The 19,822-nt window shown below is 38.9% G+C and overlaps 3 protein-coding genes and 1 long non-coding RNA gene across 9 annotated transcripts; 3 read left to right on the forward strand and 1 right to left on the reverse strand.

Moving 5' to 3' along the window:
- Positions 1–3,248, reverse strand: LOC119981313 (monooxygenase 2-like). 3 transcript variants are annotated; one of them, XM_038824386.1, is made up of 6 exons: positions 2,911–3,248; positions 2,535–2,681; positions 1,735–1,800; positions 1,489–1,651; positions 983–1,211; positions 1–703 (listed from the first exon to the last, which is right to left on the reverse strand). In XM_038824386.1, exons 1-6 carry the CDS (start codon positions 3,144–3,146, stop codon positions 189–191), a joined length of 1,356 nt encoding a protein of 451 aa, XP_038680314.1. In that variant the 5' UTR covers positions 3,147–3,248; the 3' UTR covers positions 1–188. The 3 variants fall into 3 exon arrangements, with proteins under 3 accessions (XP_038680314.1, XP_038680315.1, XP_038680316.1); XM_038824387.1 differs by lacking the exon at positions 2,535–2,681; XM_038824388.1 differs by lacking the exon at positions 2,911–3,248 and having other exon boundaries at positions 1,735–1,808; positions 2,535–2,671.
- A 124-nt stretch (positions 3,249–3,372) lies between these two features.
- LOC119981314 lies at positions 3,373–7,850 on the forward strand. Of its 4 annotated transcripts, none has more exons than XM_038824389.1 (7): positions 3,373–3,776; positions 5,424–5,512; positions 5,606–5,681; positions 6,005–6,054; positions 6,149–6,487; positions 7,027–7,065; positions 7,418–7,850. In XM_038824389.1, the coding sequence occupies exons 1-7, from the start codon at positions 3,608–3,610 to the stop codon at positions 7,592–7,594; spliced, it is 939 nt and encodes a 312-aa protein (XP_038680317.1). In that variant the 5' UTR covers positions 3,373–3,607; the 3' UTR covers positions 7,595–7,850. The 4 variants fall into 4 exon arrangements, with proteins under 4 accessions (XP_038680317.1, XP_038680318.1, XP_038680320.1 ...); XM_038824392.1 differs by lacking the exon at positions 3,373–3,776 and adding an exon at positions 3,800–4,424; XM_038824391.1 differs by lacking the exon at positions 3,373–3,776 and adding an exon at positions 4,987–5,115.
- Positions 7,851–9,051: 1,201 nt separating this feature from the next.
- LOC119981453 (shematrin-like protein 3) lies at positions 9,052–9,908 on the forward strand. Its single transcript, XM_038824572.1, has 2 exons — positions 9,052–9,465; positions 9,559–9,908. Exons 1-2 carry the CDS (start codon positions 9,372–9,374, stop codon positions 9,780–9,782), a joined length of 318 nt encoding a protein of 105 aa, XP_038680500.1. The 5' UTR covers positions 9,052–9,371; the 3' UTR covers positions 9,783–9,908.
- Positions 9,909–14,929: 5,021 nt separating this feature from the next.
- LOC119980575 lies at positions 14,930–15,506 on the forward strand. The gene is made up of 3 exons (XR_005463905.1): positions 14,930–14,996; positions 15,095–15,157; positions 15,460–15,506. It is a non-coding gene; the product is annotated as an uncharacterized LOC119980575 (long non-coding RNA).
- Positions 15,507–19,822: the final 4,316 nt, after the last annotated feature.

The following is a 19,822-nucleotide window of genomic DNA, read 5'->3' on the forward strand; positions in this document are numbered from 1 at the left end:
CGTAATACGACATAGCACAACCAGTATCAATGTATTTATAGCTCTTGCGAAACTCATTAAGGTTTCTATACAAAGAATTACAGTAAGTACACAAGCTGGAGGTCCGAGACAGAGTGGGAGCCTTCACCCAGGTGGAGGGTACAAGTATCTGAGTCTTACTAATACCAAGATAATGAAATTCACAAGTTTTACGACGCCTGTAGAGGCTTACAATCAAAATTTGTATGCTCTAACATTGTTCCAATCCTAACAAGCTTAGGTACGATAAAGTTGTTGCGAACAGAACAAATTACCGGGTTCTCCCACTGCAAAAGTGATCCAACAAGATTTGCCCGTATGGTTAATGGGAAGACACGGAACCATCTCTCTCTTTCATATGATCTGAGAGCCGCTTCTAAAGCGGCAGGTTCAGATTTGAATGCCTTTGCAAGCTTTCTAGCCAGAACTACTGCATCTTCCAGAGCACAACATGCGCCTTGCCCAAGGTTGGGCGTCATTGGGTGCCATGCATCTCCAACCAGCACAGCTTTGCCTGTCGAAGCAGGAGGGCTTATTGCTGGCCACAGCCAACGGTCCACCAAGGGAGTTCTTATAATTGTTTCATCTGGCGTGAGATCTATTAAATTCAACAGTTCAGAAGGCCAGTTTCTGACGAGTTCTTTAGCTTGCTTCTTCAACACGGATGGATCACTAATTCTGGGACCTGCAATAAGACATCGACGAGTGTTTTTTCACATTTTCTTTCCACAAAGACCTTGAGATAACTATTCAGTATCTAATATGAGTGTACTAATTTAGTAATTTTCCAAGACATGAAAGTATTAAATTGAGGCTGCCAAGTGCCAACCCAATGAAGGCTAAGTTAGATGGGGATGAATCTTTCCTGATAAAGGCCCAGATTTGGCTCCTTACGTTTGTCTGGTGTTTGAAAAAGGGAAGAAAAAAAAATCCCTCTTCATCCATTTATAGAATGATAATAGACCTGGAGATGAACTGTTGAAGCAGATGAACCAGTAGACTTTTGTGGGAGAAACAGGAACATATCCAGCGCGCAATCCTCTTCCATAGATGTAATTCACTTTTGGTTCAAGTGACTGGCCATCAGGGAAATATCCAAGTCCCCGAAAAGCACAATGGCCAACATACTTTGGCTCAGAGAAACCCATCCATTTAGCAACTGGAGACCGAATCCCATCACAGCCGATAACAATCTAGTCAAGAATGCCAAAATTGTGATGATAAAACCCAAAAATTAAACTAATAATCTTATTTGGCAACTGAATATAATATAATTGACACACTTACGTGAATAATAGATGATGTCAAAGGTAAAAGAGTAACAGACGAGTAGGTAGAGAAAGGGATAGCAGTTTGATTTAAACAATGAGGTGGGTATAAAGGCAGTGAAAGATATTCTAAAACTCACGTCGGCATGAGGCATGCCTCTACAACAAAATAGGCCAAGCAAACTTAGTCAAGTTCACTAACCGTTGCAAGTAATTGCCTTCCATCCTCAAAGTCCAAAAGAGCATCACCATTTTCACTTCTTCCAATCTTTTCCAACTTTGATGAGAACTGAACTGCCCCAGGCGGCAACTCATTTGCAAGAGTTTCCAAAAGTATTCTCCTCTCGACGGCGCGCACCTCTTGGCTGTTCGAAATATAAATTATCAAAAAATTGGGGATATAAAAAAAATCAAACTCATACAATCTTGAATACATGAGATGCAATACCTTTCATCTTCATCCTTGAATGTGAAGGAGCGCAGCTCCCTTCCATCTTCTGACTTCACCGTCATCCTGCACAGCTGATATGAGGAGCACGTTCAGAAAGGCAGTAAAATGATTTACTTGAAACCCCCACTCCCACGAAAGTATTGATTCTCTTTGTCTTCCACACATTAAGTTTACTTCACCTTGTCATGTTAAGAAAATTGTAAGAAATAAAATTTTCTTAATTCATTTGTGGAATCTGAATGACAAACACAATTTATTGAACGGCATAATTGAAAGACCAAATTGAGGAAAATAACATATGGATTATGAGGACGTGGAAACTCTTTAAGGCAAGGCCATACTAGACCCACTCCTGTAGTGTAAACCCCAGATTTTCGGATTTAAATCTCCAATTTTATAGTTGGTCCCAGAATTCCCTTTTCTTACCGCTAGGCTTAAGGACATCAGTCATCACTTTTAAGGAGGACTTATAGACATCAAAGCCTAATATTCAATCTTGAATACCCTACGGTTCTAAGAATTGGACTCAAGGTTGTAATAGTCCCATCAACTTGATTCACAAAATATAACAGCTCCACAAAAGAACTCCCAGCTATAAACAGCGTAATGTACTCTAATTGGAGTATCAACTAGCTCATCCTTCACTATCTAGAGGAAGAGAAATATCGTGCTATTGTAAAGGGAAATCAAATGGCATCAACCCAAATAATGACGCTAAACATAATTTTCCATAACACATGCACACGAACACGCACAAGCACAAGCTACCCTTGAAAGAACTAGATTCACAGGCTTACGCTTGAATTTCAAGGAATTGACTCCTGAGATAGTTTCCAACTCCCATTGCATCCAAAACCCGCCACCCATTTTTGAAAAGAGTGAGCGATGTTCCCCCAGTTCGAAGTGAATCTGCCTGCTCAAGAACCAGTGATCGAACCCCAAGCCTAAACAAGATTGAGAAATTTATACAGTATTGGAGTCCGAGTCATTTATGACCATAATTTAGTGAAGATAGTAATATATATAGTTTAGAGAAGATGTAACAATTGAAATCAATAAATGAAAACAAGAATGCTTAAGAAATTGCATCCTGTTGTAACTAAAATTCTTTAGCAACAATTCATTGTGAACGGAGAATGCCATAATTAAAAAGTGTAAGGTTTTAAAAGCAACCTGTGAAGAGAAACAGCCGTTGCAAGACCCGCAATTCCGGCCCCGACGATAACAATTTCCTCTTCACTGATATCAGCTTCAGCCCTGGAAAGCGATACACGTACGTTTCTTGTTCTGTTTTGTACAGCAGAGAAAGAATGCTCCTTTGAAAATGCTCTACTGCGAAGGTGGTGCAAAGCCGGTGGCCAGCGAGGCTGCTCCACATGCAGAAGAAGAGAAGATGATGCTATCGCCATGGTGATGAGCAAATTGTTGTGATTATTTGAGTGGAGACGTATTCAAGCTCTGGTTGCGACTAACAAGTGGTGGAGATGAAACGCGTAGGCGTAGCGTTATGGTTTTACTCGCGGAGCCCATCGCATTTTGGGCTTCAGGCCCAGACTGATTGAAACTGGACAGGCCCAGTCTGGCACCTCATCCTCAGGGGAAAGAACTGCAAAGAAGCATCAGCCATCAGGGTTCAGACCGTCCTTGCTGATGCAGTTCGGCCTCCGAGGAAAGAGAGCGGTTGTAGAGAGAGAACTCCATGCCGTCAGCCGTCAGCCGTCAGCCGTCAGCCGTCAGCCGTCAGAGAAAGATAACACATGACATATGACAAACCACAGAGACTCCAGACATATATGCGATATATACAGAGTTAAAGAAAAGGTTTTCAAAAAAAAGTTTCCAACTTTTATAGAGGCAAGGGCGTTGAAGAATGGAGAGTAAAGCTGCCAGTGGCGGCAGCACGGTGGTCACAAGTCAGGGAAATCCCGTTCGAGGGATCAGAGTAGAGAATCCGTTTAATCTGAAAGTGGGTCAGGTCTTCACTGGCTTTGGCATCGGCTGCGGTGTTGGCATTGGTGTTGGTCGCCCCATAAATATCGGTAACAACTCTTGCCGCCTCTCTCTGTCTTAAAAGTTCTAGTTTTTCTGGGCTACCCTGAGACAATGTGATAATGGAAGTAATCAATTTCAAAAATTGCGCTACTTTTGACTGCCATTGTTTGACTCGATCACCGATTAATCAAATGATCTTTGTTATAAAGAGTTGGAATGCTCTTCATTTCTCTAATGTCGTTTTTCCTTTAGTCCTTAAGAAGCTATATAATAACACTGGAGCAATTTGTTTAGTAGGCAACCTTGTTTTTATCAATAGAACATTGCTTCTTGAAATTATGCCTCTTAAATAATTTTGTGATAACAAAGAAGCAGTTTCGGTTTCTGGATATTTGATGTTTTATTCACTGCAGCTTTGAGCATAGTAACTCTTTTCGAGTACTCATTTGTTATTATGATTTTTCATTGACATTGAGAGAGGTTAAGCGTCTTTGTTGGCAAGATATTTGTGAGGGCAGGACGGCAGGTGTGGAAGGCTTCCGGTAATCAGGGCAGATTAGTGTGTGGCCAAAACAAAAAATTGTGTTTGGAGTTTGGAGCCCTATGAAATTTTGTTAAGGAGAAGAACCAAGGGGGTGGCATTCAAAAGTACAATTTCATTTGCTGCTATATCCCCACTGTTCCAGGAATAAAAGGTTCATAAGATTCATTCCTTCACTAATTGTTATAAAGATCCCTTCCCTTTAAGAACTCATACATTCCTTTCTTTCCATATTGTCCACCATATTGGTAAAGGTATTTCTTGAGCAATCTCTTTCCCACTCCTTGGAGTGCCATGTAAATGATATCCATGAGATACACAGAACTTAAGCAACATCTCCGAAAGTTTTTTTTACCCAACATTGGGTTAGTAAATGTTTCGGCGTTTCCTCTACTTGCATAGTGAACATCTATTGGCAAGAACAACTTCCCTTTGTTGTTGTTGTAGATTATCCAAAGTAAGTATGCTTGGCCAATTGACTTCCTAGCCCCTAGGCATGAAATTTAAAAGTACAATTTCATTTGCTGCTATATCCCCACTTTCCAGAAAGAAAAGGTTCATAGGATTCATTGCTTCACTAATTGTTATAAAGATCCCTTCCCTTTAAGAACTCATACATTCCTTTCTTTCCATATTGGTTAAGGTATTTCTTGAGCGATCTCTTTCCCTCTCCTCGAAGTGTCATTATAAATGATATCCATGAGACACACGGAACTTAAGCAACATCTCCAAAAGTTTTTTTTGCCCAAATATGATGGGTTAGTAAATGTTTCAGCATTTCCTCTACTTGCATAGTAAACATCTATTGGCAGGAACGACTTCCCTTTTTTTTAAGATTATCCAAAGTAAGTATTCTTGGCTAATTGACTTCCTAGGCATGAAATGCAATTGTAAGCTTTTGGATATCATTTTAAAGTTAGACTTCCTATATTGGGCATTGAATTCCTATAGTTACAAGTAAAAGTCATGAAATGGATGTCTCTACTTTTTGTTGCCAATTATTTATGGGTTATGTATATGTCATATCCCCTTCCATCGGTGATCTTTATATCATGTTCTGTTCAGTGTTTTTTTTTCCTCCTCAATTTGTGATCGAAAGAAAGGGTTGGACTGAGAGATTAATATGTAAAGTTTTATTTAAACTATGTACTAGGTGCAATTCCAATGATGAACCAAGTTATGAGTGCGACCAAAGGGGCAACTGACGCATTTTCTGGTGTAAGCCAGTATGCAAACAATGCTGTAAGTTAATTCTTCATGCCTTTCTATGTTTTCCTTAAAATTTTGGTTTATATGTAGTGTAATGTCTACGTCAATGTTCAAATTCATTTTCAGTTGAGGAAGTTGGGAGCTAAAAATATTAAAGCAGGCATTGGATGTGGAGTTGGTCTTGGCCATGGCTTTGGATTTGGTAAATCATGTGCTAAAATTTCTAAATAATTCTTACCTATTGTATTGTTGATGTGATATGTCACTTCTCCTTGTCACTATATTGCCATTGCATAGGATTGTTTGGTTGTGTCTTCTTTAGAAGCAGATGTCTAAATAAGAAAGTGTAGACATAAATTTCACCAAATGGATTTATTGCTTGCGAAATTGATGAAGTGACTTTATGATACAATTTTGAATTTTTAAACTGTATCCTTGGAGGGAATTGCCATTTTACTCTTATTCACACATTAATTCTCCAATTTCACATATTCAGGAGCTTTATAGTTATTCTTTATGTGGCAGGCCTTTCTATGAAACCTGGGGTGGCTCAGAAGATTCAGGCTTCTCTTGTGGTTGGTATTCTTTCCCTTCATCACGCATATAAGTTCTTCTATTGTTTTTCAATTGCCATTCGTATATTTGAAAGTTTCTCTCTGAATTGTCTAGCAAGTGATGACAAAGATGATGATGAATTTCGGAATAGTTCCTGATCTATCTATTGGTCAAATTTCCATACCACTGTCTATGCAAAGTGGCATGAGCATGGTAGGTGAACCCTCAATCCAAAACCAAATTGGAAGGATTACGCAAATGGCAACAAAACTTCCAGACAACTGCTCTCAAGGTCTGGATGGTTTTGGAAATACTACCCCAGCTTCGACTTACAAAAAAATTGCATCGAAAGAGACTAAGGTTGACACATCTCTTGGCAGAACGGAAAAGGTTATCAGCAACTTTCTACAGGATCCAGCCTTTTCAGAAGATGGCACCAACTTAAAAGAAGTGGTATGCATATACACATTATATTTACTAAGTTTGCTTGGTTTCTGTGTTCTGTTTTAGGAACATTTTATTTACTTTCTCAAACTTTCTGTTGTGGGTCATTCTGGTTTAACATTGGCGGTGGTTTTAAGGATGATGAAGATGTATTATTCTCTTTGCCAGAACTTGATACATCTAACGAGCCTCAAAGATTTCATGACATCAAAGATGAGCTTGGTGTAGGGTTAAAGTTGATTCAATGCTACGTTTACGCCCACCCTTGTATTGTTGGGAGTCTTATGCAAATGTTGACCTTTATAAAATCCATTTCTTGTCTCTAGGATCAGAAGCCCGAGTAGCTTTCTTTTCTTTATACTAAAAACATATGAAACTGCGATTTTCTCTTCATGGAAAGCCATAAAAAGCAGCATTATCCCAAATATTCCATTTGTGCTATTGCGTAATAATCTGAACCATTATCACACAAATGCCTAATGCTCTAAATATTTATTCGTGTTGTTGGATATCCTGAAACTTTTTATTTTTATATTCTATGTTTGTAGGCTGGGCAATTGCTGTCAGAAAACAACATGCTTCAAGTGGTAATTTTTATTGTTGCTATTAATCTAAACTCATCTTTAATTTCAATCATAGTGTTCTTGTTGCGGGTTCATCGATGATAAACTCGACTGTATCTAGTAGAAAGCAACACTTAATTGAATCACTGATATGGTTTTTCCAAAATCTCACGGTGTCCCTGCAATGTGTAGCACAATTCAATGAAGTTTTTTGGATGTGTAATGGTCATAAATTTTCATGAACTTGTCCCACTTTTCTTGTGTGAAGGGTCTCAGTGTACCCATGAATGATTAATCCTTGAATATCATTGGCCATTTCTGTCTTAAAGTTTTGAGAATTGTCCAAATATCTTTTTCTTTTTTTGTGTGCATTCAGGTATTGAAACACCAGAGAGTCATTGAGGAGCTTAGAGAGCAGAATGAGAAGCTTCGCCAAATACTCGTGGAAGATCTGAAAATACCACCCAGTAAGCTCCAAACCAGTTTTTCAACCACAAACAAATCTGCTTGCGATGATTGTTTTCACTGTCGAAGAAAACAAAGAAAAAGTTAGATGGAGATGATTATTAGAATAATTTAAGTGTTTGAAATTTATCTCAACTGATGCCCTACATGATCAGGGAGCTTGGATCTTTGGTTCGGCTTCAAAACCCAGGTGTACACACTACAAACTATACTCGCAAAAATTTGCAAGCTTGATTCAAAATATAGTGTACAAACTACCGAAGGACCTCTTAATTAGATCTAGCTGATGTTAGGATCATAATTTTTCATTTGCTGCTATGACATTTATTAAGTTTCACTGAGCATACAAAATATTTAGAATAGCTTTCCAAAAATTTAAAGTATCTTCACTTGACGGTCGTAATTGGTATATAGTTTTGTTTGTGGTGCGATTTCAGTTGTAAGAAATAGATAAAATGCGGGCTACTTATTAACTAAAGGCAGACAATGCTCGTTAGACTGCCTGATAATTAGAGGCACTGTGTGCCCTCCAAGTTGAGCCTCAATGCCCAAATGGAAGCTTTGTTGAGATGTTTATTTCCAGAATATATGATCAAGGGAAGATAGGATATAGCCGATGATAGGCCGATAGGGTATTCTGCAATAGAAAATGCTATGGTAAAATTGAAGGAGGCAAATTTTGTTGGCTTGGGGTTCCAGGTCAAATGAACTTGTAAGCTAGCTTGACTCATAATAAAAAGTAGGTGAAATGAAATGAGTGATCTAAGAAGCACTGGAGGAGTTGTGCAAAGCACCTTGGCTTTGCTTTGGTATCTTGCCTTGGTGGAAAAGATGGGAAAATAAAAGGGGGCTGTATGTGTGTGTTTCCTACTCAGCAGCTTCTTTTAACTGGAATCCTAAGCTTTTTCTGTGACTTTTTGTTGAAGAAGAGCCACTCTTTATGCTTGGTATGAGATTCAGATGAATTGATTATAGAAATTCAGTTAATCTAGTTAGTTGTTACTAAATTAGAAGGCTTAAAAACTTCAATAATGTGGCTCCTCTGATGTGCTTGTGGGGCTATCGCACCATGTGAACATCGCTATCCTCCTTTGTGTCCGAGGATAACCCCACGATGCACCAACCACAGGCTGAGACGCTGAGTAATAACCCACTTGCCTTTACCTTCACCACATTCATAAAAGGCCAAAAGGAGGAGACCTTTAGCTTCCCAATATCCACCACAAAATCCTACCTTCACAGCTGGCGACTGATCTTTCTCCATCCACCTCTCACCCAACTTTTTTTATGGAGTTTAAGAGACCTTTAATGACAAATACAATGACATTATTACTAAATAAGCTGACGTTGATATTGGTTTCTTACACTGTATCAAGCTATGCACACTAAGTAAGATAGGTGAAGGAGAAGTTGATGAGCATTATGAACTAGTCTCTTTTCCTAGCTAGCTTTGTCAAAAAAACAATAGATGATTTGCTTTTTCAATAGCATTTCCCATATAATCCAGTAATGGAGCTCATCTCTGTGAACAATTAACAAGAAGTATTAAGCAAATGGATATTAAATAAAAACCACGGCGTTTCTCTTATTCGTCTCTGTTGAAATACAACAGAAGAGTTGTAATATCCTACAAGAACCCATTCCCTCACAAACTTACATATGCAACAACAAGAAGAATCGATCAAAACGCTAAAACCTACGAGATATAAAGCGGAAGGGGGGGGGGGGGGGAGTAATACATGAGTAAATAGAAAATGTACAAAAGAGTTGAAATCAAATACATAAAGGATCCTGCAGTTCATCAAACCAAGAGCAGAGCAAATCCTCCGAGCAAGGCTAACAAGGCCATGCTGCTTCCATGAACTATGGCTTCTGAGTCAGGTGGAGGCATATCGGAAGTCGGCGACATCGATGGTGACATTGGCGGTGGAGTGGTCATCATTGGAGGGCTGCTCATAGGTGTCCTTGATGGTGGAGTGGACATCATTGGAGGACTGCTCATAGGGGTCATTGCTGGTGGATTAGAGATCATTGGTGGGGGCGAAGACATAGGTGTCATTGATGGTGGAGTGGACATCATTGGAGGACTGCTCATAGGGGTCATTGCTGGTGGAGTAGAGATCATTGGTGGGGGCGAAGACATTGGGGTCATTGCCGGTGGAGTAGAGATCATTGGTGGCGGTGAAGACATTGGAGGAGGTGTCATGGTAGTGGTTGGAGGCATGGACATGGTGGGTGGGAAGAGTGAAGCTGTTGGTGACATTGAAGGGGCTTGAGACATGGTGGAGGACATGAGAGCCAGCATAATTACCATTACTACAAGAACGGCACAAAAGAGAGCCATGCTGCACGAGAGAGGATGAGGGGAAAATTAGGACTCAGATAGATAGATAGATTACTAGACTAATAATATTATACTAGTCACAAGAAATACTAAATGAATTTTTTTTTTTCGAAAAAGGGAAATAAATCCCCAATAGCCTTTCAATAATCACCAAACAAAGACACCTACCGACTAGCGCCTCTCACGCAAAATCCTTCACAATTAGTAATTGATGTTTGTAAATTTTGGTGATGATTTTAAGCCCAATCCAGTAGTCCACAACAATCCATTTATGCCATCTAGACGGGTGGATCTGTTTGGACACATTGGGGTGCCGTTCGAATAATTTGACCCCAAATCATTCCCTAGAGTAATCTGTCCGAATAGGTTAAGTAGGTGTCCAGACAGCTTGCACAATCTGACATTATAAGTTGTATTCGGGACAATTTTCTTATATCTTCTAGTATTCTTAATTTAGCATTTAGGGCTTTCTGTTAGGGTTTTCTTGTGAGGCACAAACAGAGTGAGAGGAGTGCTTTGAGAAATCATTCTCGAGTGTACAATGGTGCAATTTCTTGTGGGTTTCTCAATGGTGTGATTAAAGCTTGGGCATAGCAAACTTGGATGTTGTCCAAAAGGTTCGGATTTGTTCATCTAGTGGAATATTCACACAATCCCATGGACGTAGAATTGGTATAGCCGAACCACGTAAATCCTAGTGCCTTCTTTGCTCTCTACTTCATTTACTTTTGTTGTGCACTCTATTATTTCTTGTGATGGTTGAATCTCTAGTCCCAATTGATTTTATCGAATTGTTGTTGATTGGGGTGATTATCTTGTGTGTGTTCCACTGCGTTATACCCCAACAAACTTCGTAAAGACATCCTTATTGGTCGTGGTTGGATAGAGATGGAAGTTCACATATGAAGCTATAGTTAATGATTTTCATCGTAATTGCTATTTTTATGCAAAGGACATCCTTTGTAGAAAAGAATACTGAGGATCCTGACAAATAGGCCGGGTAAAGCGACCGATGATGGGTTATTCTTACAGGATTTAACTTGATGGGACTGTTAGGCAGTGTGAAGATGTGAAGTTATAGGCTCGAGTTGTCTTGGGTTGGAGGTCCATGAGTATGCATATGTTATAATTAATGTTTGATGTAAATGACAAGAAAGATCCACCACTTTGAGTCCTACATAGTGCAAATGACTGGTGAAGACATAGGTCTTTATTATGGTTCCTTATTCATTTAGGTCCTTTTATATATGAGGGAATTCTAGGCTTATTCAGTTTTGTAAATTACTATTTTTTTGTTTACTTTATTTTCACAAGAAGTGTCAAATTTCAATTATTTTATTTTAAAATTTTTTATTTCCCACACGAAAAAGCATTAGCGGGAACTTTACACGTGCAAAAACTCAAAACTTACCAAATCTGCACATCCCCACAAACAGTAGTGCTAGTTAGCTCATATAGTGATAGCTCAAGTCTCTTAAATAAAATTTTAAAACATTTTAACTCTCAAAATACATGTTAAATTTTTTTTAAAGTTACATATTCAGAATGAGAGCATAAAACTTTTTCTAACAAGATCCATTGTTGATAAGTTTTATCGAATAAATCTTAATTCCATTATTTTTTTCAATGAAATTTTAAAAACAAACGAATTCAGAACTAAAATAATGATTCTAAACAATGTTTTAAAAAATAATAGAATCTATATTAAGACAATGAATTTTGGACAATGAATTTTGGGATAGAAGAGTGGAAATAAAACTATTCAATTGATTAAATCAATAGAATAAACCTGTTAGGCTCCCATGAGCTATCAAACAGATAGGTTACATGTCATTTTCGCTCCACAAATCCCTCGCTTATTGAAGCTCGAGCCCACTCCTCGTTCTCACAAACATGGTATCCCCTCCCTGGGATTGGGGGCATGCAATCCCCCTGCCCGCAATTCATTAAATGCTTTAAATCTCAGCCATCCATTTCATCTGATGGCTGAGAAATTGTCTAACATATCCTCCTGTAGCATCTAACCTATTCTCTCTCCATTAAATCTTCTTACTTCTTCGTTCCTTCTCTCTCATGTGCTCATCTCTCCTTCCAAGCATCTATTGTGAATCGGATAGAAGCCTCCCTAAGCTAAGAAATGGGATTAGCCTCGAAACATAAAAGCTTTATGGGAGGAGGATTTACAATAGCCTCCTCGGAAAAGCAAAAACAAGATCTAGATCTGGTGTCGAACAAGCAAGTAGGTGTTTATAATAGGGCTGAGAATGGGTCAGGTCGGTTGGTTATCGGCCAATTATTAGCCCGACTCGACCAACCGACTATTCACTAAATGTGAAACCATTATCGGCACGACCTTTCTGGGTCGGGTAACAGTTGACAACCGACTTTGTTGGTTGTTGGTAACAATCGAACTCATACCCATCCCAAATCCCACGACATCTAGTGGAAATCTTCGATTCTAAATAAACCCTTTCCCATCCTATTCAAGAGAATAGAGACTAGCTAAAATGGTATTCATTCTTCTTTCCAATCTAGCACCTCCGTATTAGCCTCAATATGGAGTTCTTGATCAGATCAAGAGGTTTGACCCATACCCATAGTCTTGCAGAGAGATTAGACCACGCAACTTAAGACGAAACTAGGCTTGTCCTTAGGGCTTGGCATTGGCCCAGCCCTAAAATATGAGGCCCGAGCTCGATTTTGAGAATCGGGCTTCAGGCTGGGGCCTGGCCCGGGCTTGGCTCTCAAAATAAGGCCCAAGCCCTTAAGGCTCGGGTCTTTGGGTCGGGCCCGAGTTTTTGACTATATAATATTTATATATGTATTTTTTTTGAGTAAAATGTATTATATATATGCATGTGTAATATATATGTATATGTATTATAGATATATATGCACATACATTGCAATAATATATATATATATATATATATATATATATATGTATATGTATTATGTATATATTACATTTATATATAAGTAATGTATGTTTCCTAGTCGGACTTCGGGTTGGACCCCAGAAATGGATCACATGCCCGCCTAAGGTGTCGGGTCGGGTTGTCTAGGCCCGGTCTAATTTCTGGTCCAGCCTTGGCCCCGCGGGTCAAATGGTGACCCCTACTTGTCCTGCTACAAAACTATACTAGAACGGGAGGCAGTGAGCAGAGTTATCAACATGCCAGTACGAAAGATAGAGAGAAATCAGGGCAAGCTATGAGATCAAGACTGAGAGTGAATGAGTGATCGAGTGAGACTCAGTCTATCAGAGTCGTACTCTTCTGGTTCTTCTTCTGGGTACTGGCTTGAGGCTTATATTTCTAGGGTTTGTCTTTGTGATTTGAGTGATTGTGCATCGACAGACTAGTGTGATTGTGTCTTATTCTTGTAGTATATCATACTAATATTAGTGAATTAGATTGACATTTGACAGATTAAATACTTTTTTTTTTGAAAGCTAAAGCCTATTGGGTTTGGGTTTTATACTAATCAATAATCATCAATTCAATTGGTCCATTTAAGTATTTAAGTATTTTAGGGTTTTTGGCCCAATTTCATAAAAAAATCGGTTGGCTGATAATATTGGCCAATCAACATTTGGGTATTATAGAATCCATTGATCGACCCACACATGCATGGGTCGATTGTCATTATCGGCTCAACCCTGTGGGCTGGTTGACGATAAAATATCAGCTGGTCGATAATGGGTCTGTTGATCTATAATGACCGATAATACCAGTCTAATCTCAACCCTAATTTATGATATGATTGTTGACTCTCATTGGGCTTAGTTCTTGTGACCCTAGTGAATCAAATCGCCTTCGGACTGCTATCTCGTCGTTGGATCATCTCTTCCTTTGTTTCTTTTTCGAGTAGATGCCCAATTGGAATGAAAATTTGAAGGACAAAATTGACTATTGATTTTTTTTTTGTCTTTTTGAAAAGATAAAATAAAGGAAGAAATGGTATTGGAGATGGTGACATGTGTACACCTCATATATCAATGGTTTGGATTTAAAACATTTTAGGAATTTGTAGGCAGGGGTTGCAGGCCCCCTATCCCCACTTCCCTGACCGTCCACTGATCTAATCGAGTTTCTCTGCTATCTCCCTAACTCGTCGGTGGCTTTGACAAAGGAAAACAACAACCATAACTTCTTTGTAACGATTTCTGTAGCAGGTCTGTGCACTGTGGAACGACTACATAAATTTGTTTTGCTATGAAGCGAAAGCAGTTAAGTTTGGACTTTTGCAGAGGAAGGGGCAGTGCTAGTGTCCAAAAGAAGTCGAAGTGACTATACAAAGGTACTTTCAAAAAAAAATTGCCCTGTATGGATGGATGTTCTTGTTGCTGACTTATCGGGAATATCATCGTCAGAAATTAATGTATGTTTACCTTTTCTCTTTTAACTCTCTTACTAATATATTAGCATGATTTTTTTCTTCAAATTTGAATTTTCTTTGCGATTGATTTAGCTACATTGTTGAATGTTATTATGTTACCTGGAGGCTACAATTGAGAGTGCTGAACACATGAGAATCATGGAATGTATGAATGAGGGCCTAGTTGATTCCATTGATGCTAAAGGAGGAGAAGGAGAAAATTGTTACCGACCATCTAATAGTGGCCTTTTGAAAAGATCAGTGAGGAGTAAGTTTAAAAGAAAAAAATAAGATGAGTTGTAATGATAACGTACCATATTTAGATGAGGAGCCAAGACTTAGTCATGTAAAGAGGTTGGCAATAGAATTCACTGTTGCTCAAAAGCGGTTCTCACAACCCTCTACTAAAATGAAGAGTACCCTCAGGGATGCAATGGCTCCAAAACAGCAAGGCCTGCGCAAATATTTAGAACACCCAAAGGGTGATAGTACCCTCAAAGAAAACCATTATTCGGAGAAAATGGCAATCAGCTGTAGGAAGATTTTAAAGTAGAGTTGTAACAAAGGACGGAAAAATGATAACTTTGATGACTCTGTTTTTCTCATGGTGAGCCCTACTTCATTTAATTGAGAGTAAGTTGTTAGTTTTAATTATGTTTCTTGTAAACCTAACCTATAGTTGTTGATGCTACTCTATAGGATCAGCGGGAGCTCAAGTAACTCCCACATTTTGAATCTTATGCCATAGAAGAGGAAGAAGGTTCAGGTATTATAATTAGTTGTTATTTTTTGCTATATTCTGTACTCATCTTTGCCAACCCATTTGTTCTTGGGATTTATTGATAGTATCTGTTAAACTGTCAGGTGGTTACGAAACTGTTTACAGGGCTTGAAGGAAGAACAATAGAGTTATAGTTGCCATTAAATGTGAGATGATCTTGATTTCTGAATTTTTTGATGGTCACTAGACATAGTCTTGGACTACTTATGCAGTATGCTGAAGTAGTGAAGTCCTTAGATGTCATTTTAGTTTTCAAATTCAATGCAAAAATGGGTTCTGGCCTTGAACTGCACTGTGATTGTCTAAGGTGACTGTCCCTGGACTTGCAATTGTGTAACTACATGAACAACAATGCATTCCTTGCAATATTTTTAAATGTCTTATAAATTATACACATTGTTTCTGAAGCTACACTGATATTTAATTGATTTCATTTTCAACTCCTCAGGCCCTCACGCATAGGCACATAGACACCATATCAATAATGAGAGGAAGATGCTGGAGAGATTTGGGTAAGGATTATGAGCAAGTTCTCTCTCACAAGGCCAATAATGGCTATCTTATTGATTTCAACCTTGCCATGGTTAGTAGTACTTGTCAGTATATCTGGATGACTATTTGATTTGGTTCTGTTGATTTCTCTTATTCTACTTCTTCTTCTTTTCTTTGATTTTTAATAGAAAAGGCTTATCAAATTGTTGGAATTTGACACATATTTTTCATCCTTCTCTTTAATTTTCCAGGAGCTGCATCAGAAGTATGGGATTCCTAGTAAGCTCTCCTTTTCTTTTTCTTTTTTTTGAGCCTGTTATTATTTATTAGAAGTAGAATGACATAATATTTATTTACATTGAATAAATTCTTTATTTCTTTTTTTTTCTTGTATTGTGCCACCGGATCAGCAGATAAAATTAAAATCCCATCTCAGGTACCTTAAGTTTAATCAATATTAATTATCTCCCAAATAATGTTTCCTGAAAATTGTGTCAGAGGGAAAGAAATGTATAATTGTCCTTCTCATTTAATCAAACTAAAGAGGACTTGTTACAGATGTATTATGGTAAGAGCATACAATCTTTTACTGCTTAGAGGCACTCAAACAACATTTGGTGTTCATTTCTTTTGATAAAATGACATTATCTGAAAAAGGTGAAATGAAAGTGAAAACATTTAGTTGGCTAGAAGAAAAAAAAATCATTATGAAAAAGATTAGTTTAAATTTAAAAGTAACATAAGAAATGCCGCTGCTTTGAACCTAGATTCTCCCCAAATTCTCGAATCAAAATATCTTTTCTCTCGCTCACAAAGTGAGAAGGAAAATTACTTAAACGAGGTTGTCCTTCATGATAGGAAGTCAAACCATTCAAGTGCAATACTGTTGTAAAACTGTAATAATGATTTTAAGTACATTCGTAGAGAGATTTGAGAATGTTTCTGTAGTAGTGCTGAAGAACATACTGAATGTTAGCGCCTTAGGATAACTAAATTGACAAGTGATGGTATACAATGCTGAACGATCTTTCTCCATAAATTTTGTACTCAACGCCTGTTGGAGTGGGTTACTCTCAAATGATGAAAAGTTGACAAAAGTTTCTGTCAAAAACGAAACAAAAAAAAGTTTCGTTTGAACATCTAGTTCAATCAGGTAGCACACTACCACCTTAGTGTACATCTGACAACTTGTGAGTTGATTGTCTTGGATTTCATCTGTCCTCAAAAGTAGAATCATGATATAATCAACTTATGTAAGTAGTTGACCTCACTAATGCCCATTGCAGCATAGCAAGATTGTTAATCATTTTTAAGCAAATTTGTGCCTCAAGCACTTGCAGTTAGCTGTAGTTCCCATGTAACGTAAGAATATTTGACTTGAACTATGTGCTTCACCGTAATCTATTCAGTTCTCATGATCGTGTTTTTCTCCAGTGGAGCAAATGAAGCATCATGTAAGTGGTTGACACAGGTCTTGTTCAGATGTCATCATCAAGGTCCCAAGATTGATATGTGGTCTGCTGGGGTCACCTTACTTTACCTAATGCTTGGAAGAACACCATTTTATGGTGATCCTGAAGAATAAGGATCATCACTTTTAATCTAGAAATGTCCTAGGACTAATTTGTTTCCATATTTTGCGGATCAAATCACTTCTTGCAGGAACATAAAAGATATTGCCAAGTTGAGGGCCAAGGAGATTTATGGGAACTTGCAAAGCTGCATGACCGAGAATGTGTATTCCCAGAGGTAAATACAAAATTTTTGATCTACACAAATATAAATCTGTCATAATTATGAATTTGAACTAAAACTTGCCAATTCACCCCAGGAACTATATGATACACAACATTTCTATATATATATACAATCCGTGCATTTTCGGCCTTCTCTAGGCGAGTTGTGTCTTCTTGTTCTACTCGCGCGTTGCTCTATTTCCTCTCACATTTTCCTTCCTCTCTCTTACGTGTTGTCTTTTGTCCTATTCGGTGCATCTAGCGTCTTTTTTACGTCTCTCTGATAACCTTTACCATCTCGACCACATTTACTCCGTCCTACTGCATAGATTCATCATCGTAACTCTCCTTCTTCCTCTTTCATCGATATAGTGTTACACAACCGACTGTAATTGAACCACTCAAATAAGAACAGACCCAATGGAGAATAGAAACTGCAAGTAACTGACTGATATCGATATATATATGAGAATCCAAGGAACAGGAGGACGATTACACCAATTAGAAAACCCAAAGATAATGCCTTTTAGAGTGAGGCGGCACTCCAACAATCCAAAGCAACAACAACAACTTTGACAAACTGCCCTAAAAAACAAACAGACAATATATATAAAATATAACTTGATCTCAGCCCTTGAACTCTTCACATCATCTACGGTTGTGGATCCAGAGGTGATAAACTAAACGAACAAAAGGAACGACGTCGCTTAGGCATCTGACCTAAATGACTCATGACAATACCTACCCCATCAAAAGACCTTGCCCACAAGGTCGGGGAATTGCTCCACCAAACGAGAGTAAGGAACCCAAGTAGCTTCAGAAGCATCCTGCCCCTGCCACTTGATCAAAAGTTCAGCTGCTGGAGACAGTCCCTGTTTAACCAAACGCCGGTCCAGCACCACTTCGGGCGTAGGTAACAGTTGGCCATCAGCATTCGTTGGAGGCAAAGTCTGAGACAACACTGACTGGTTGCCCATGTGTTTCTTCAATTGTGAGACATGGAAAACCGGGTGGATTTGGGATGCAGGAGGGAGGTCCAACCTATAAGCAACTGTCCCGATTTTTTGGACGATGACAAAAGGACCATAATAACGTGGGGCAAGCTTGACGTTCTGACATTGTACTACAGATAATTACCGGTAAGGTTGTAGCTTCAAATAGACCATATCTCCCACTTCAAAAACAATAGGAGTTCGTTTTGCGTCCGCAAATCGCTTCATGGTGTTTTGGCTCTTGATAAGGTTGTGCCTCAGGATCCCCATAATGTCTTCCCTAGAGCGCAGATAACTGTCTACTGCTGCAATAGCTGTGGTCCCTGGAATGTAGTCACAGAGGTGAGAGGGAGGTCTCCCATAAACAGCTTCAAAAGGGGTGAGCTTGGTGCTTGCATGAGTGGTGGTGTTGCAACAATATTCAGCCAAAGGGAGCCATTGGAGCGACTTTTTGGGTTGGGTACCCATAAAGCACTGTAAGTACTGTTCGAGGGCCTTGTTTACAACCTTGGTTTGGCCATCGCTTTGAGGATGGTAGCTAGTAGAGAAATTCAGCTTGGTGCCCTGCAAATAAAAAAATTTGGTCCAGAAAGCACTTGTAAAAATAGTATCACAGTCGGTTTTGACAATAAAAGTGTGACCCAGGAGGTAAGGCCTCCATTTCTTAATCGTTGAAACCAGCGCAAACAACTCTTTCTCATAAGTCGACCAGCTCAAAGCCTTGTTTAAAAGCGTGGTAGTAAAATAAGAAATAGGCCTCCCTTTTTGAAGTAACACTGCCCCGATGCCACTCCTCGACGCGTCACACTCAATCATAAAAGGAAGAGTAAAATCCGGTAATGCTAGCACAGGTGGTGCGGTTACAGCATCTCGCAATGTATAAAAAATAGTGGTGGCCAATTCATTCCACTGGAAAGTATTCATTGCAAGGAGTCGATATAATGGTGCTGCCACTGACCCATAACCCTTGATGAATTTACGATAATACCAATGAGACCTAAGAATCCGCTGAGAGACTTAATCGACTTAGGAAGTGGCCAATCTCTCATTGCTTGTGCTTTAGTTGGATCGGTTCTTACCCCCTGGCTGTCAATGATGTGCCCAAGATACCCCACTTCCCGGACCCCGAATTCACACTTAGAAGCCTTGACAAAGAGTTGGTGCTGCTGTAATAGTTCCAAGACAGTGGCTAGATAGCCCAAATTATCTTCCCGGGATTTGCTGTAAATGAGGATATCATCGAAGAACACAAGAAACAAAGTGCAGAAGATAAGGCTTAAACACAGCGTTCATGAGGCTCTGAAAAGTGAAAGGTGCATTGGTCAGCCTAAATGGCATGACAAGGAATTCGTAATGGCCTTCATGGGTTCAAAACGCAGTCTTAGGAATGTCTTCATCCACCACCCGAATTTGGTGATAACCCGAGCGTAAATCCAATTTAAAAAAGATAACTACTCCATTCAATTCATCCAGGAGCTCCTCAATAAGTGGCATGGGGAACCGGTCTTTGATAGTTGCCTTATTGAAGGCCCTATAGTCGACGCACATGCTCCATGTACCATCCATCTTACGCACCAATAAAACCGGTTAA

Source organism: Tripterygium wilfordii, chromosome 16 (assembly GCF_013401445.1).
Source record: "Tripterygium wilfordii isolate XIE 37 chromosome 16, ASM1340144v1, whole genome shotgun sequence".
Classification (NCBI taxonomy): Eukaryota; Viridiplantae; Streptophyta; class Magnoliopsida; order Celastrales; family Celastraceae; genus Tripterygium; species Tripterygium wilfordii.

Coding starts and splice junctions, on each gene's coding strand:
- LOC119981313 (XM_038824386.1), bottom strand. CDS start 3,146: ATGGCGATAGCATCATCTTCTCTTCTTCTGCATGTGGAGCAGCCTCGC. Junction 2,682..2,910: donor ACGGCTGTTTCTCTTCACAG/GTTGCTTTTAAA, acceptor AATCTTGTTTAG/GCTTGGGGTTCGATCACTGG. Junction 1,212..1,488: donor GAAGGCAATTACTTGCAACG/GTTAGTGAACTT, acceptor ATTCTTGACTAG/ATTGTTATCGGCTGTGATGG.
- LOC119981314 (XM_038824389.1), top strand. CDS start 3,608: ATGGAGAGTAAAGCTGCCAGTGGCGGCAGCACGGTGGTCACAAGTCAG. Junction 5,682..6,004: donor TGGCCATGGCTTTGGATTTG/GTAAATCATGTG, acceptor TTTATGTGGCAG/GCCTTTCTATGAAACCTGGG. Junction 6,055..6,148: donor AGATTCAGGCTTCTCTTGTG/GTTGGTATTCTT, acceptor TGAATTGTCTAG/CAAGTGATGACAAAGATGAT.
- LOC119981453 (XM_038824572.1), top strand. CDS start 9,372: ATGGCTTCTGAGTCAGGTGGAGGCATATCGGAAGTCGGCGACATCGAT. Junction 9,466..9,558: donor CATTGGAGGGCTGCTCATAG/GTGTCCTTGATG, acceptor GCGAAGACATAG/GTGTCATTGATGGTGGAGTG.